The 18,188-nt window shown below is 37.7% G+C and overlaps 1 protein-coding gene and 1 long non-coding RNA gene across 9 annotated transcripts in view; one reads left to right on the forward strand and one right to left on the reverse strand.

Annotated features, from left to right (window-relative positions):
• Positions 1-18,188, forward strand: part of SBNO1 (strawberry notch homolog 1) — a 62,520-nt gene that overhangs the window by 24,433 nt on the left and 19,899 nt on the right. For all 8 annotated transcript variants that reach the window (XM_021073992.2, XM_021073994.2, XM_021073993.2 and 5 more), the window contains 19 exons: positions 1,475-1,608; positions 1,798-1,888; positions 3,285-3,446; positions 4,415-4,550; positions 4,659-4,764; positions 4,889-5,042; positions 6,256-6,438; positions 7,379-7,476; positions 8,519-8,670; positions 8,910-9,107; positions 9,470-9,637; positions 9,737-9,912; positions 10,387-10,518; positions 11,666-11,801; positions 12,803-12,915; positions 13,279-13,350; positions 13,803-13,902; positions 16,939-17,013; positions 17,979-18,125. In XM_021073992.2, coding sequence (XP_020929651.1) covers positions 1,475-1,608; positions 1,798-1,888; positions 3,285-3,446; positions 4,415-4,550; positions 4,659-4,764; positions 4,889-5,042; positions 6,256-6,438; positions 7,379-7,476; positions 8,519-8,670; positions 8,910-9,107; positions 9,470-9,637; positions 9,737-9,912; positions 10,387-10,518; positions 11,666-11,801; positions 12,803-12,915; positions 13,279-13,350; positions 13,803-13,902; positions 16,939-17,013; positions 17,979-18,125 — 2,533 coding nt within the window. The remainder of the gene's footprint in view (positions 1-1,474; positions 1,609-1,797; positions 1,889-3,284; positions 3,447-4,414; positions 4,551-4,658; positions 4,765-4,888; positions 5,043-6,255; positions 6,439-7,378; positions 7,477-8,518; positions 8,671-8,909; positions 9,108-9,469; positions 9,638-9,736; positions 9,913-10,386; positions 10,519-11,665; positions 11,802-12,802; positions 12,916-13,278; positions 13,351-13,802; positions 13,903-16,938; positions 17,014-17,978; positions 18,126-18,188) is intronic.
• Positions 1-18,188, reverse strand: part of LOC146396545 (uncharacterized) — a 179,840-nt gene that overhangs the window by 10,069 nt on the left and 151,583 nt on the right. The gene's annotated exons all lie outside the window — the stretch shown is intronic.

The raw sequence follows: 18,188 nt of genomic DNA on the forward strand, positions 1-18,188 counted from the left end.
CCCTTTCCTGGGAACGTCCATATGCCGCAGGTGTGGCCCTAAAAAGACCAAAAAAAAAAAAAGTCATTGTTTAGTGTAGCCACCTTTATTAATCATCATAGCTAGGTCTTCAGGATAACTTGTTGTACTTTCTACATTAGCACTTGCTGCTTCCCCTTGCACTTTTATGTTATGGAGATGGCTTCCCTCCTTAAACCTCATGAGCCAGTCTCTGCTAGCTTCACATTTCTGCAGCTTGTTCACCTCTGCCAATCTGCACAGAATTAAGGAGAGTTGGGGGTCTTGCTCTGGATTAGGCTTTGTCGTAAGGCAATGTTATGGCTGGTTTGATCTTTAATTCAGACCACTACAAGTTTCTTAATGCAATATGCTGTTTCACTTTCTTATTTGTTCACTGAAGTAGCACTTTTAATTTCTTTCAAGAATTTTCCCCTTGAATTCATTGCTTGACTGTTTGGAGTGAGAGGCCTAGTTAACGTTCATCCTATTTCAGCTTTCAACATGCATCCTTACTTACGTATAATAATTTCTAGCTTTTGATTTAAGGTGAGAGACATGCAGCTCTTCCTTTCACTTTAATGCTTAAAGAAGCCAGTTGCTCTAAATTCAGTATTGTTGTATCTCAGGGAATAGGGAGGCCTAAGGAGAGGGAGAGAGGGAGATGAAATGGTCAGTCCTTGGAGGAGTCACGACACATTCAGCATTTATTAGGTTAACTGTCCTAGATGGACAGGGTTTGTTGTGCCCCCGAACAATTAAAATAGTAACGTCAAAGATCACCGATCACAGAAGTTCCCCTTGTGGCTCAGTGGAAACAAAGATCACTGATCACAGATCACAATAACACATAAAATAATAATGAAAAAGTTTGAAGTATTGTGAGAGTTACCAAAATGTGACACACAGACAAGTGACCAAATGTTGTTGGAAAAATGGCACCAATAGAACTGCTTGACACAGGGTTGCCAGAGACCTTCAGTTTTCCACTGAAGTGCAGTAAAGTGAGTGCAGTAAGGTAAAGGGTGCAGTAAGGTAGGAGTTCCCGTCGTGGCTCAGTGGAAAATAATCTGACCTAGTATCCATGTGGATGTAGGTTCGATCCCTGACCTCACTCAGTGGCTTAAGGATCTGGCTTTGCCATGAGCTGTGGTGTAGGTTGCAGAAGCAGTTCAGATCCCGAGTTGCTATGGCCGTGGCATAGGCTAGTGGCTACAGCTCTGATTTGACCTCTAGCTTAGGAACCTTCATATGCTATGGGTGCAACCCTAAAAAGACCAAAAAAAAAAAAAAAAAATGCAGTAAAGTAAAACAAATATGCTTATATAGTAGATATAAAGTATCCACACTAAGCTAACCATATGCCATTTATATAAAAGTAATGAAGTAATGTTAATATATCCCTAAAACAATGTATGAAAGACTAATTGCCAAAATATCTAAAGGAGTAATTCATTACCAATTTTTTATTTTCCAGCAACATGAAACATTCCTACCTAATGGGGATCGTGCTGGCTTCTTAATAGGTGATGGTGCTGGTGTAGGAAAAGGAAGGACAATAGCAGGAATCATCTATGAAAATTACTTATTGAGTAGAAAAAGAGCTTTGTGGTAAGTGCTTAAAAACTGGCTATGGAAGCTTTCATTTGTGAATAATCCAACATATGGGGATGGGTTTTTAGTGAGTAGGTGTATTTTTTTGAAGTGTTTAGGCCTGCTTTTATTTATTCCTGAGTGATGCTAGAATGATGGAATTTGCATTTGATTTGTATATTTTTCTTTTCCCTTTTCTGGTTGCAGGTTCAGTGTTTCAAATGATTTAAAGTATGATGCTGAAAGAGATTTGAGGGATATTGGAGCAAAAAACATTTTGGTCCATTCATTAAATAAGGTATGAAAATTTTCTATCAATTTAGTCATTCAGTAGGTATTGACTAATTTGTGAGATATGGGAGTAATAGTTTCTTCTTCAAGAGTTCTTAAGATTAATTGAGTTATTTTACAGAAAGCAAAGTGAGGGCTAGCCACTATTGTTGGTTTGTGGATTACTGTGTTTCAAGTAATACCTCAGGTAGGGTTATGTAGTGGCAAACAAAATAAGCATTGTCTCTTTTTGTGGGGTTTATTCTCTTAGTCTTCACGGTTTTTTTTCCTTTCTTTTTGTCTGTTTCTGAAGTAACTTTACATGGGTGAAACTCATATATCTCCAAGTATAAGGATGCAGTGTAATATATATGGACAAGTGGTGTTCCCATTGCAGCATTCAGAGAATTGGAGTTTGGAGATTGGTTTAGATATATGTATGTTCAGATGGACTTGTGTATACTTGTACCTGTATTTATGTTAAAACAAATTCTGTCAGGGGGAAGAAAATGTGTTTCATTGTCAAGAAGCAGAGTTTAATGTGATTAGAATCTTAATGTTCATTTAGTATATCTTTATTGGCCTCCTACCGTGTACTAATTCTTGGAGTCAAAAGGGTAGAATAGACAAAACAAGTTAAGTGCTTCCCTGTTAGCCCTTTGACAATAAATAAATGTTAATCTATTTTCCGCGTGAGTCTTAAGTTGCTTCAGTGTTGCTCTGCCCATCACTGACATTTTTGGGTGAATATTACTAAGTAGACTGGTAGGTAAAAGTACTGTCTCTTTTTTTTTGTTGTTTTGTTTTTTGTTTTTTAGGGCCATACCCACAGCATATGGAGGTTCCCAAGGCTAGGGGTTGAATTGGAGCTGCAGCTGCTGGCCTATATCACAGCTCATGGCAATGCTGGATCCTTACCCCTAAACAAGGCCAGGGATTGAAACTGTGTCCTTATGGATACTAGTCAGGTTCTTTTCTGCTGAGCCATGATGTGACAAGCCACTGTGTCTTGAATGAATACTAACAGTTCAGAACTAAAACATGTAACGGACACCTAGAAATATTTTTGGTTTCTGACTCAGTATAATTGAAGAAGGGCACAGTAATCATAATTCTTATATATCCCTTAGAACTCAGTTACAGTGCTTTGCGTATAAAATGCACAATAAATATTTGTAGATTGAATATTGTTAATTTTGAAACTTTGTTGAAAACTGGATCCTTATAGGTTAAAGTACGTATATACATATGCGAGGGTGTGTGTGTGGGTATATGTGTACACACATGTATGTGAGAAATTTTGTTTATGATCTTAAAAGGTCCTTTGATTTTCCTAAAACCCATCATGGTCCCACCAGTTTCCTACTGTAGAAATTTGTATGGGATAAATATTTCAGATAATAAATATTTCTTTTCTTTTTTAGTTTAAATATGGAAAAATTTCTTCCAAGCATAATGGGAGTGTGAAGAAGGGTGTTATTTTTGCTACCTATTCTTCCCTTATTGGTGAAAGTCAGTCTGGTGGTAAATATAAAACGAGGTTGAAACAACTTCTGCATTGGTGCGGTGACGACTTCGATGGAGTGGTATCCTTTGAAACAAATTTTATATTTTTTAATGACACAAAAGTTAATGTAAAGATAAACATTTGGAAAATAAGAATTCTGAGGTTAAATAAAAAGACTAGGTTGGGATGAGAACTTTAATGATTACATAGAGTCTGAGGGAGCCAGAAATTAGGTCCCTGCTTTAGGAGAATGTTATTAGGAATGGGATAGTCTGAATACCCAATTCCTTTTTTGTTCTTTTTTATTTTTATTTTTCTTCTCTATTCCCTTTTAAAGTTAGTGATTTCCAAAATTATTTTCTCATAGCACACCTTTTACCATCCTGCATGAGGAACACTAGTTTTTGAAATGCTGATTAAGTTGGTAATCACTTGTGCTTTCACTTAACAGAATTTGCCAAAATTATCTGTGTGGTGGACTATTTTAACTATAATGGGTCCTTTCCTTCATTCTAATTAAGAATTAAATATCCAGTTAAGATTAATGCCAAAGTGGAGTTCCCTTATGGTATAGCTTGTTAAGGATCAAGTGTTGTCACTTTGGCTTGGGGTGCTGCTGTGGTGTGGGTTTGATCCCTGGCCCAAGAACTTCCACATGCTCTACTCATAGCCAAAAAAAATTATTGCCCAAATCAGTAAATGCCTCTGGGGGTGGGGTGGGATATGGAAATATGGAAACCAAGGAGAGGCACATAAAGGGCTTCATTTATATTTGTTATCTTAAGGAAAAAATCTAAAGCAAATTTGGCAAAATGTTAAGGTTTGTGGGTGTTTAAAAAAAAAAAGTTAATGCTTGGGGACTTGTTATCAACAGCATTCCTCCCTCTGATAATCTTGATTTTTTTTTTTTTTTTTTTTAAACTCCAGATACCACCCTAGAAATTTGGAATGTTTCCCAAAGCCTCAGGGAAATAAAAGTTAACTCTTCCCAAAAAAGCAGAGATGCTTGCTACTAATGTGACATGTTCCTTAATTCTTTCCTTTCAGATAGTATTTGATGAATGTCATAAAGCAAAAAACTTATGTCCTGTTGGTTCTTCGAAGCCAACCAAGACAGGCTTAGCAGTTTTAGAGCTTCAGAACAAATTACCAAAAGCCAGAGTTGTTTATGCTAGTGCCACTGGTAAGTAGTTATTTGTTTAAAAAATATATATATATACACACACACACATATACACACGTGTGTGTTAATTTTTTTCAACTACAGTAAGTTTATTTTGGGGTGTTTCAGGTGCTTCTGAACCACGAAACATGGCCTATATGAACCGTCTTGGAATATGGGGTGAAGGAACTCCATTTAGAGAATTCAGTGATTTTATTCAGGCAGTAGAACGGAGGTAATGCGATTGACAGTATACACTATTTATTCTCAATAGCAGTCTAAAAGAGATGTTGTTGCTAAAACCTCTTCCATGTATGTTAAAGCTCTACTATATTTAATGATACTGTGTTTTTATTCAGAGGTGTTGGTGCCATGGAAATAGTTGCTATGGATATGAAGCTTAGAGGAATGTACATTGCTCGACAGCTGAGCTTTACTGGAGTGACCTTCAAAATTGAGGAAGTTCTTCTTTCTCAGAGCTATGTTAAAATGTATAATAAAGCAGTCAAACTGGTGAGCATTTTAACTCCTGGTACTTTTATTGCACTGATCAAGTTTCTGTTAGCCAGTTTTGTCCATTGCAATGTTTATCAGCCCACAGCAGTATATTTCTGCTAAAAAGCAACAGATACACTGGCTCTGTATTTTCCAAGTTTTCTGTTTGTTAAAGCAATTTATGAAAAATTGCCATTTATTTCAGTTGCAGGTTTTTTTTTCTTTTCTTTTTTTTTTGTCTTTTGGTCTTTTCTTGGGCCGCTCCTGCGGCATATGGAGGTTCCCAGGCTAGGGGTCTAATTGGAGCTGTAGCTGCCAGCCTACGCCGGAGCCACAGCAGTGCGGGATCCGAGCCGAGTCTGCAACCTACACCACAGCTCACGACAGCGCCGGATCCTTAACCCACTGAGCAAGGGCAGGGACCAAACCCACAACCTCATGGTTCCTAGTCAGATTCATTAACCACTGCGCCACGACGGGGACTCCTAGTTGCAGTTTTTTAAAAATCACAGTGTAACTTTCCTAATATGACTGCATTAGTTAATAGGAATTTGGGGACAACTCTGTGAACATTCTAAAAACATTGGTTTAGAGATTCTCAAGTTACTGAAGATGCGTCATTGTTTTCTTTTGCGTTTTTTTGGTTTTTTGGGTTTTTTTTTTTTTTTTTTTTTTTTGGCTACCACTTTTGGTGTTTCTAGGCCAGGGATCAGATCTCAGCCGCAGTTACCACCTACCCTGCAGCTGCAGCAATGCCGGATCTTTTTTTTTTTCCAGGGCTGCACCCAAGGCATATGGAAGTTCCTAGGCTAGGGGTCCAGTTGGAGCTGTAGTTTCTGGCCTTTGCCACAGCCATAGCAACGCCAGATCTGAGCCAAGTCCGTGACCTACACCACACGTCAGGCAATGCCGGATCCTTAACCCAGTGAGCGAGGTCAGGGTTCAAACCTGCGTCCTCATGGATATTAGTCAGATTCATTTCTGCCTAGCCACGATGGGAACTCCCAATGTCAGTTCCTTTAACTGGCTGTGCTAGGCCCAGGATTGAACCTGTGTCCTGGCACTGCAGAGATGCTGCTGATCCCATCACACCCTAGCGGGAACTCCTGCTTCATTAAATTAATGTTAAATGATACTTTGCATGTAACATTATTTTTATTGAATTGCTCATTTAAAAATAATTCGCACTCAAAAGATTGAAATATCTAAAATGTTGATTGTGCACTTTCAGTGGGTCATTGCCAGAGAGCGTTTTCAGCAAGCTGCGGATCTGATTGATGCTGAGCAACGAATGAAGAAATCCATGTGGGGTCAGTTCTGGTCTGCTCACCAGAGATTTTTTAAATACTTGTGCATTGCATCCAAAGTTAAAAGGGTTGTGCAACTAGCTCGAGAAGAAATCAAGAATGGAAAAGTAAGTTGGAGATTGATCTTTGGTTATTTGTTTTGGTCTTTTTTGGGTGTTGAGGTTTTCAATTTGTAAAACACTTTTCTTTCTAAAGGATAGTTGTGGAAGTATTAACATAGTAAGACTTTAAAAAGTACTTTTTCTTTCTTTTTTGTCTTTTTGCCATTTCTTGGGTTGCTCCTGCTGCATATGAAGGTTCCCAGGCTAGGGGTCCAATCAGAGCTGTAGCCACCAACCTACACCAGAGCTACAGCAACATGGGATCCGAGCTGCGTCTGCAACCCACACCACAATTGCTCACGGCAATGCTGGAACCTCAAAAAAGTACATTTTCTAAGATAATAAAAGTCATACATGTTTGTAAAGAATTTGGATAGCTCCAAGAAAAAGTATAAACAAACATTGCTATAAATTGGCTATCCATGGGTATAACCACTCTAGCCATGGATATATATTGCCTTAAAGTTTTATCCTTTTGGCAAGTCACTTAAAACACAAAGAACAGCGGCAGGGGCTTCTATGATATCCACTGCTGTAATACTCTTCTCTATCTAAGTGTTTTACATATAGCATGTTTCAAATTATGTCCAATAAATAAATGAGTGTAAACAATAATGTTTGAAAAATTTTTAAACTAAATATTTAAAATATGTCTTGGAGTTCCCGTCATGGCTCAGTGGAATCGAATCCGACTAGGAACCAAGAGGTTGTGGGTTCCATCCCTGGCCTTGCTCAGCAGGTTGAGGATTCAACATTGCTGTGAGCTGTGGTGTAGGTCAAAGACATGGTTTGAATCTGATGTTGCTGTAGCTCCAATTGGACTCCTAGCCTGGGAATCTCCATATGCTGCTGGTGTGGTCCTAAAAAAGCAAAAAAATAAAATAAAATGTCTTAAATCACACACATATTCTTATTTGTAATTTAAAAATTCTTTTTTTCCCTCCAGTGTGTTGTAATTGGTCTGCAGTCTACAGGAGAAGCTCGAACATTAGAAGCCTTGGAAGAGGGCGGGGGAGAATTGAATGATTTTGTTTCAACTGCCAAGTAATGTTTATGGTTTTGAGTTTTTACTTAGATTAGTTTAAATGTTGGGATTTCCTGGGGGCAAATTTTTGCCTTTTAAAGATTTTCTAATCTTAGTTTTTGCAATTCTGTGTGTATCCATAATACTACACCTATTGGAAAATAGTAACATAGAAATGCTGAAATGTTAAGTATTTTGACAGTATTGTCTCCCAGTATTTGGACAAATAGAAGGGGCTTGATTTTAGTTTGTTTTGTGCATCTTGGAAATTTGACAGCTTGGTTTAGTTTCAGTTTAGTTTTGGTTTTGTGTATTTGAAATTGCTGTTATCCAGAGGAGCAGTATAATATAGTTTGCCTCAATTTAGTAAGCTCTGATATAAAAATTGTAAGTAATACTGAGATAGTCAAAGGAGTTTTTTAAGTTGTTTTAGACATTGTTTTTGAGTTTGCTTAACCGGACAATTCTAACTCTGGTGTTAAAATTAACAAAATTTTTGCCACCATGCTCTCTTTTGCCTTAGGGAATACATTCAAGAGACTCCTTTTTAAGATAGATACAATTTAAAACTGCTTTTAAAAGTAAAACATACACCTGCTAATTTGTACTTTTCTATGCTTGCTGCCTAGCACTGCCTCTAAAATGGTACTAGTTCCCTGTGGCTGTTGAGCAGTTGAAATCACTAGTCCAAATTGAGATGAGCTTTAAGTATGAAATACACACCAGGTTTCAAAGACTTAAGGAAATGTAATGTAAAATATTTCATTGATTACATGTTAATGTGATAGGTTGAGTTAAATAAAATATTATTAAAATTAGTTTCACCAGTTTACTTTTTAATGTAGCTACTAGAAAATGTAAAAATTGTGCTTTGCTTGCATTATGCTTCAAATAATTGTACAAACTTGGCCTAGAATATTAAAATTTATTTGCACTGGATATTTTTTGTAAGATTACATAATGTATACATATTTTAAGCAAATACATTGAGTAAGACTTTATATATAATAAATTATTTTGCATTCTGAACCACTGTCACTTTTTTCTCTCTTCTACGAATAGAGGAGTGTTGCAGTCACTCATTGAAAAACACTTCCCTGCTCCAGACAGGAAAAAACTTTATAGTTTACTAGGAATTGATTTGACAGCTCCAAGTAACAACAGCTCACCAAGAGATAGTCCTTGTAAAGAAAATAAAATAAAGAAACGGAAAGGTGAGTACTTGTCCTTATTTTTTAATTTTTTTAAAGTTTCATTGAAGAATATCACAAGGTTGTGATAATTTCTGCTGTACAACAAAGTGATCCAGTCATACATATACACATATTTATTCTCTCAGATTCTTTTCCCACATAGATTAAATAAATGTATTAACTCATGAACTGTATGTAATTTCCTGGACCTTTAGGACAGTGTGTTTTGGCTAATTCTCTTGTTTGGGTTTTGAGGGTAGGTGAGGAAATAACTCGAGAAGCCAAAAAAGCACGAAAAGTTGGTGGCCTTACTGGTAGCAGTTCTGATGATAGTGGAAGTGGATCTGATGCCTCTGATAATGAGGAAAGCGACTACGAGAGCTCTAAAAACATGAGTTCTGGAGATGATGATGATTTCAACCCCTTTAGAGATGAGTCTAGTGAGGATGATGAAGATGGTAAGTTCATGAATATATTAAATGTAAACTAAAGGGTAGTTATTTCTGTATATTTGAAATGGGATATTGTGCTAAAGCCTTTTGTTCCCTATAGATACCATCACACAGATTCTAATCTTTGTTTGGTGGGAGCTCCAAGCTTGTCCATCTTCTGGAGGTTTAGCTCATTTATGTGAGATTGTGATCTCAGTTTTGTGCAGTTATGTTTAAGCTCAGAGCATGGAATCTACCTCATGGACCAGTGTAGTTGGCAGCGGTTTACAGGTTGTCAGTTAACAATACAAAAAACTCAAGATTTTTTTCCCTTGGAAATTCAGTACTTGTTTTAACAATTTTGATTTGTGTCTTTCCTTAACTTTCAGATCCCTGGTTAATCAGAAAAGACCACAAGAAAAACAAAGATAAAAAAAAAAGGAAAAGTATAGATCCAGATTCTATTCAAAGTGCCTTATTAGCATCAGGTCTTGGATCAAAACGACCTAGTTTTTCATCTACACCAGTTATTTCACCTACTCCTAACAGTGCACCAGGTATACATGTGGAAGCTTGCTTTTGTCTATGAAATGTACTTTTATACAAAATAAATATTTAAACTTTGTGTTGATTTTTAACAAATGTACTTTATCTAGCTAACAGTAACATCAACAGTAACAGTAGCCTTATAACAAGTCAGGATGCTGTGGAAAGAGCCCAGCAGATGAAGAAAGACCTACTTGATAAACTAGAAAAATTAGCTGAAGACCTTCCTCCTAATACCTTGGATGAACTTATTGATGAACTTGGTGGTCCTGAGAATGTTGCTGAGGTAAATATGACTTGATCAGGGTTGTGTCTCTAGGTAGTTTTTTTTGCCAAACCTTTTAAGCCCTTTAGAATGAATGATATAACTAGTATCATCTTGTAAGTATCTAATATCCTCTCTTAGATCTTAGAACCCTTGTTCTACTCTAGTTGTCATCCTAGAGCAAGTGAATTCCTGCCCCTAGTATCTTGAGTATCTGCCCCAAGACACAGATCTCTGTTATTGCACCTGTCATGCAGACTTTGTTATCATTGCTACACTTCTGTTCTCTCCATTGGAATTTGAACTTTTCAAAACCAGGCACTGTGTTGCAATGTTCTCTCTCCCCAGGTGCCTGGTGCACCACAAGCTGCACAGCACATGTTGGCTTCTTTATCCCTTTCACCTCTCTCTCACTTTCTCTAATGAAGGAGTCCTGAGCTTCATGCACTGTAATCAAGATACGTTAATTGTCACTGACCCTGTTTGGCTTTGCAGATGACTGGCCGCAAGGGAAGGGTTGTAAGCAATGATGATGGAAGTATATCTTACGAATCAAGATCTGAACTCGATGTCCCTGTGGAAATACTAAATATCACAGAAAAACAAAGATTTATGGATGGAGATAAGGTATGTTTTCCTGGGATGCTTTCCAATGAAAAGAAATGCCCATACATTTAGCTTAATCTTTAGAAGGTTTTTCTTTTAACTAAATCATCTGTTGAATGTTTTTATTCTACATGGTTTGGTTTTTTTTAATAATTACACATAATCACTGAACATTTTACATGTTTTCATTATTTTCTTTTAAATTGAATATGATGTTTTGTGCACAGAATTATATGTAACTCTTGATGGCTTTGGAGGCTTTTGAAGTCTTTAAGTATTAAAATACTGTGTTTTCTCAGGTCATCCTAGGGGTACTACATCTAGTGCCACACTCTAGTGCCAGTGTAGTTTTGAGTCTAGAAATATATTTAAGCATCCCCAGATTATTACTATCCTTTGATTTTGCTGTTTCTCATATTGCCCTGCCATGTCTTATCAGGATGATTTATTCTGAGTGGTTGTAGATTACACTTGCTATTTGACCACTGCAGTGGTTGTGGTCTCCTCCAAAGGCCCTTTCAGTATGCTCTTATTGTTAAGTAAACTTCATCAGTTTTAAGATTCTCAGATCATTTCTTCCACCTAGTTGGAATTGCTGTATTTGCTGGTGAGATTGCTAAAAAATAGGTAGGGGCACCACATCAACATCATTCCTTAATCTAAAAGGGGGCAGGATAAAATCTTATCTCTTATCCACATTTTGCTTTTACTTCAAAAAATGTTTTTGTCTCTGCAACTAGAAAATAGGTAATAGTTATATTACCATTGTCGAAGTTGTCTTTTTAAATGTATTTAAGAGCTCATGTTACACATTTTAAAGATTGTCAGGAAGTTCCTGTCATGGCTCAGTGGTTAACGAATCTAACTAGGAACCATGAGGTTGTGGGTTTGATCCCTGGCCTTGCTCAGTGGGTTAAGGATCCAGCGTTGCCATGAGCTGTGGTGTAGGTCGTGGACAAAGCTCGGGTCCCATGTTGCTCTGGCTGTGGTGTAGGCCATCAGCTGCAGTTCTGATTCCACCTGCAGTGGGTGCGGCCCTAAAAAGCGAAAAAATAAAATAGAGGGTCTTATAATTTAGCAAGTAAAGGAGAGTATGTTGGTGGACATTTTCCTGCTTGTTTTTGTGCTAAAGTGATCTTTTGTTCTTTCTTCCTTATATTTAATATAGAATATTGCTATCATCTCAGAAGCTGCTAGCTCAGGTATTTCATTACAAGCAGATAGGAGAGCTAAAAATCAAAGGCGAAGAGTTCACATGACTCTGGAATTACCATGGAGTGCTGATAGAGCAATTCAGCAATTTGGTAAGTTCCTACGCTGAATTTCACTTAATAGCTAAGAATCACTGGGGAAATGTTTTAATGTCAGACATATTAAAACTCAACATATGTGTGTGCAGGTTTTAGAAATGTTTGTGTGGAGTTCCCGTCGTGGAGCAGTGGTTAACGAATCTGACTAGGAACCATGAGGTTGCAGGTTCGGTCCCTGCCCTTGCTCAGTGGGTTAACGATCTGGCGTTGCCGTGAGCTGTGGTGTAGGTTGCAGACGCGGCTCAGATCCTGCGTTGCTGTGGCTCTGGCGTAGGCCTGTGGCTACAGCTCAGATTTGACTCCTAGCCTGGGAACCTCCATATGCCACGAGAGCAGCCCAAGAAATGGCAAAAAAAGACCAAAAAAAAAAAAAAGAAAGAAAGAAATGTTTGTGTATTGCGTATATTTTAAAATATAAGAGTGCATTATGAATTTATTTCTTAGCTGTTTTAAAAGTTGTAAAAGACCTGCAATAGGATTTCTAGGGTTTCCCATGTTCAAGAATGGGGCTCCTCAGGAGTACCTTCATTGTGACCTCCAAGGATGTGTGTTATCCATAGCAAAGCAGCTGCCACTTGATGTCCTTTTCAACCCTCAGTGGCTTCAGTGAAGGCACATTGCTTCTCCCTTCCATCTTCATGTCCCTGTGACCTTGTGATCTAAAAAAAAAATTTCAGGAGAATCCAGATCAGCTGTGCATGAGCAACATTGTGGTCAACCAAACTGGGGTAGCAGTAATAGTGTTTATCATTTAACAGTTCTGTTGTAGTCTTTGTTCCCTTTTAAAGAGAAGTATTGTTCTGAATATGGATGTTGTTCAAGTCATTGCTTTTTATTTTATACCTCTTGGGGAGTATTGTAATTGTTATATTCTTTCATTTTTCCTCTGATTTAAACATTTCTGGATACTAGCTAGGTGTTAATTGCTAGGATAGGTCTCAGATTACTAGTATCAAGTGAATACAATCAGTGACTTTTTTTTTTTGACGTTACAGGACGGACTCATAGATCAAACCAAGTTACTGCTCCTGAATACGTTTTTCTGATTTCTGAGTTGGCAGGAGAACAGAGATTTGCATCTATTGTTGCTAAAAGACTTGAGAGTTTGGTAAGGTTGTTTTTTTTTGTTTTGTTTTGTTTTGTTTTGTCTTTTTTGTCTTTACCCGAGGCATATGGAGGTTCCCAGGCTAGGGGTCTAATCAGAGCTGTTGCTGCCAGCCTACGCCAGAGCCACAGCAGTGCCAGATCCGAGCCCCGTCTGTGACCTACACCACAGCTCACAGCAACACCGGATCCTTAACCCACTGAGTGAGGCCAGGGATTGAACCCGCAACCTCATGGTTCCTAGTCGGATTCATTTCCTCTGCGCCAAGATGGCAACTCCAAGTTGTTCAGTTAAATAGATCTGTGTAAAAGATGGTGTATGTTACCTGTCTTCTGTGCCTTGATTGGAAATTTTATGTTTGGATAGGGTGCACTTACACATGGAGACAGAAGAGCAACAGAATCTAGAGATCTGAGCAGGTTCAACTTTGATAATAAGGTAAGTGAAATTCAGCTTCCAGCATCTGGAAATTTCTGGCAACATATGATGTCTATGGAACAGAAAAGGAAAGTGGTTACTGTTTAAAACTTAAAGTTGCCTCCTCTTATGGTTTTGCTGTAAAATCATGGCTTCCTGTGAGACATAGCAGTTAGATCTTTGGTGATGAACTCTGCTGTATAATCATCTTCTCATTCTTATTGGAAAATAAACTGATAAATACTTGTGAATAAAGTGTGGGTTCCCAGAAGTATAGAGAGTTGTTTATTTAATGCCTATTTTATGCATAGATGTGAATTAGGCACTAGGCAGTTTAAAATAGAAATAAAGATAATTGAGTTCTGCTATTTTTGACTCTTTGGTATAATAATTTTTCTAACTTTCATTTGGTCATGTGATTGCAGAGTATCCAAATGCTAAAACTGGTTAAATTGATTCGGTTTTCATTGCAGTATGGAAGAAATGCTTTAGAAATTGTCATGAAATCCATTGTAAACCTGGATTCTCCTATGGTCTCACCACCTCCAGACTATCCTGGAGAATTCTTTAAAGGTAACTTTTCAACATAGTCATAACAGGAGTTCCCATCATGGCTCAGCAGCAACAAACCTAACTAGTATCCCCGAGGACATGGGTTTGATCCCTGCCCTTGCTCAGTGGTTAAGGATCTGGTGTTGCCATGAGCTGTGGTGTAGGTCACAGACTTGGCTCGGATCTGGAGTTGCTGTGGCATGGTGTAGGCTGGCAGCTGTAGCTCCAGTTTGAACCCTAGCCCGGGAACTTCCATATGCTGCAGGTACTGCCCTAAAAAGCAAAAATTAAAAATAATCATAATGAGTATTGACAAGAAGGTACTAAAACTGTTCTAACATGTTGTTTTTGGTTTTCTTTTAACATAAGTTGTATGTAATTAAGAAATTGATGGTTACCAAACATCTAAATTGACATAATCAGTAGATTTATTAAATTTTCTTCAGGTGAAATTATTTTACTATAGATATAGCTTATTGCATGTTGTTTAATATAGATTAATAGAGGAAAAATGATTTTGTTAGGTTAATTAAAAATATGCCAGATAGCTTCTTTTTTTTTTTGCTTTCTAGGGCTGCATCCTCGGCTTACGGAGGTTTCCAAGCTAGGGGTCAAATTGGAGCTACAGCTGCCCTCCTGGGCCATAGCCACAGCGACGCATGATTTGAGCTGCATTTTCGACCTACCACAGCTCACCGCAATGCCCGATCCTTAACCCACTGAGCGAGGCCAGGGATCAAACCTGCAACCTCATGGTTACTAGTCAGAGTCGTTTCCGCTGTGCCACAATGGAAACTCGCCAAATTTCAGTTATCTAAGTAGATAATCTTTGGACGTTAGTAGGATGTGTACATGAAGTGTAGATAAATAAGCTATGTAGTAACAATTGTTAAAACTGGGTTATGGCATAGTTCCCGTTGTGGCTTAGTGGGTTATGGACTGGACTAGCATCCATGAAGGACTAGTATCCATGAGGTTGTGGGTTCGATCCCTGGCCTCACCCAGTGAGGTAAGGATCCAGCATTGCTGTGAGCTGTAGTGTAGGTCACAGACACTCCTCACATCCTGTGTTGCTTAGGCTGTGGTGTAGGCCAGCAGATGCAGCTCAATTTAACCTCTAGCCTTGGAACTTTCCATATGTGGAAGGTAAGGTGGCCCTAGAAAAAAGAAACACTGTGTAATGGGTACATGTAATTCATAGAATATTCTCTATAATTGTGTATGTTAGGAAATTTTTATATTAAAAAGCACTGAAGAGTGTTATATAAATTCTTAAATGTGTCTAGAAAATCTGTAGATCAGATTTTACCCCAATAGTAGAAGTAGTCTGGGTGATTTTAATGTTTTGGGAAACTGAAGATATTTAAAAAAATAAATAGATGTAAGATATTTGAAACATTATTATTATAGAGTTAGCATTTTTCAGTAGGATGTCCTTTCCAATTGACCTGTTTAGTGTTGGTAGCAGTCTGTATTGACATAGCTTGCAGGGGCAGTTTATAGTCACTGATGGCACTCAACAAATGCCATCAGAAACCTAGTAAAGCCTTAGCCCTCTGCTTTTTCTCCTTCTCCTTTTCTTTCTCTCTTTTTCTTTTTGTTTGGTCATTGGAGAAATTGTCAAAAAGAACTTGCCAATTTATTTCTAATTCTAAAAAAATTACGTGTTACTTATTCATTGTAAGTAATGAAAACAATCTCAAAGTGTATAATGAAGAGTCAGTACTTTAACCTTAACTACTACTTTCCACTGTCACCTATTGAGGTTACAGTTACCAACAGTCTGAACAGGGGCAGCCTTAATATACCTTTCTGCATGTTTGTCTAAAACACAGAGCTTTTCATTTAAATGCTGACAGTATCACTTGTAACATAGTTTTCTCCTTTCATGCATCACAGGTATCCCTTACAAGGCAATAGCTGTAGCACTAGCACATTTTTTAATAGTGTGTTATCTACTTCTAGCTTATATGGGAGTTTCTTAAGTTATTCCCTTATTCAAGTAATTTTCATTTTTTTTGCATCACAAACAGTGCTGGAATTATAATGGCTATCCTTCTGTTCAGGTAATTTCTTCCCATAGGATGGGTTCTCAAAATGAAGATTTTTTTTGCATTGAAGCTTTTTGGCTACAGAGTTTTTACCAACAGAATCTAAACATTTTGAGCATGTAGCAGAGTCTAGCTGATTACATAAACATGTAAATAGGATATAATTATGCTCCCTATTGACCCTTTTCTCTTTCTTACACCCTTATTCTCTAAGTCTGGATTGGAGTCTGGACACCAGTATTTTTTTTTTTCTTTTCTCTTTTTGTCTTTTCTAGGGCCACACCTGCAGCATATGGAGGTTCCTAGGCTAGGGGTCTAATCCTAGTTGTAGCCACCGGCCGACACCAGAGCCACAGCAACTCGGGATCCAGGGATCTGAGCCTCGTCTTCGAACTACACCACAGCTCACAGCAGCGAAGGATCCTTAACCTACTGAGCAAGGCCAGGGATTGAACCCGCAACCTCATGGTTGCTATTTGGATTCGTTAACCACTGAGCCATGACGGGAACTCATCAAGTATTTTTAAAAAGCTTTATAAACTGTCTCCTTTAATGTAATTGAGAATATGTTGACTGTTAATACATGTTTCTTATCTTCTGCTTTGTCAGTACTGACAGATAAAGTGGGAAGAAAGCATGATTGTTTCCTTATTTACATCTTATTTACACAATTATTTAATCGGTGTCCTGTTACCTGTTGAAAATTGTTTAGATTGTTTGGGTAAAAACTGCATAGCTAAGAATCTCCACTCCCAAAGACTATCATTTGAAAGCTAAGACATGTTAGTGAAAGAATAAAATGTAATGTGAGGTTTGAGAACTCCAGGATTTAGAAGTGTCAAAGGATCTTCAGGGGCTGTGGGTTCCATTTAATTTAGCTAATACGAACTATGGAAGATACATAGACTGTGGCTTATATGCTAAAACTTGATTTAGTTTGATTAGTCAAATGACTCTGACTCATTTGGCCTACAGAGTTTTTTATAAACTTATTTTATTATTATAGATGTTCGACAAGGACTAATAGGCGTTGGCCTGATAAATGTAGAAGATCGTTCTGGAATTCTTACTCTAGATAAAGGTAATGGTGTAAGTTTCATATATATATGTATACATATATATATATATATATAAAACTGTTGCTGTATCATTAAGTAAAGCCCTTTTTATTGTTTGTGCTTTTGTCAACTTGAAGGGGAAGCTACATCATGTCTGTAGGTCTCAGTCCTTCGTTACTGAATGCTCACAAAGCATTCTAGGTTTTTCCTACCATGGTTATTCAAGAAATTAAACCTTTTTTTTTTTTTTTTTTTTTTTGGTTTTTTGGCTTTTTGCATCTTCTAGGGCCGCTTCCACGGCATATAGAGGTTCCCAGGCTAGGGGTCCAATTGGAGCTGTAGCCGCCGGCCACAGCCAGAGCAACGTGGATCCAAGTCACGTGTGCAACCTACACCACAGCTCACGGCAGCGCCAGATCCTTAACCCACTGAGCAAGGCCAGGGATCAAACCCGGAACCTCATGGTTCCTAGTCGGATTGTTAACTACTGCGCCACGACGGGAACTCCAAGAGATTAAACTTCTATTCTGTCTGCGTGGCAGCAGTTCTAGAACCAGGTTGCGTATATGGTCAGCTGTCAAGCTTTTAAAAAGTACTGAAGCCAGGGCAGGATCTCAGGCATTAGTAATTTTCCAAAGCTCTAGGCTATTTGTGCAGCCAGAGTTGAGTTTCACTGACTTAAAGCACTTAGAACTTTTGGAGTTAAGACTTAATGTTGGAAAACAAACATTCGCATGTGTTAAATTGTGTTTATACTCTCAGTAAGTGAAGTTGAAGATGCAAAAATTCAATTTGGCAAACATCTTTTAAGCATGTAGTATAGTCGTGGTAATTGCTAGAGGTAGAAGTGATCAAAGTATAGATAGCCCTCTCCTGGGAGTAAAAGAAGACTATAGGAGAAAGTGAGACTTGAACTAGGCTTAGATGCATACATTTTTAAATTGCCATATGAATGCATTAAATCTTTCACATAATCTTGTCATTGCAGATTATAACAACATAGGAAAATTCTTAAATAGAATTTTGGGCATGGAAGTGCATCAACAGAATGCATTATTTCAGTATTTTGCAGATACGCTTACTGCAGTTGTTCAAAATGCCAAAAAAAATGGAAGATATGATATGGGAATCTTAGGTAAGTGGTAAAACTTTAAAACATCATGTGTACTCCTATGAAAAGTTCCTTTTATAATTATAT

This window comes from Sus scrofa, chromosome 14, assembly GCF_054392235.1.
Source record: "Sus scrofa isolate SSC_HxYL_T2T_F1_AM1 chromosome 14, Sscrofa_HxYL_maternal_Yorkshire_Landrace_v2.0, whole genome shotgun sequence".
NCBI classification, from domain to species: Eukaryota; Metazoa; Chordata; class Mammalia; order Artiodactyla; family Suidae; genus Sus; species Sus scrofa.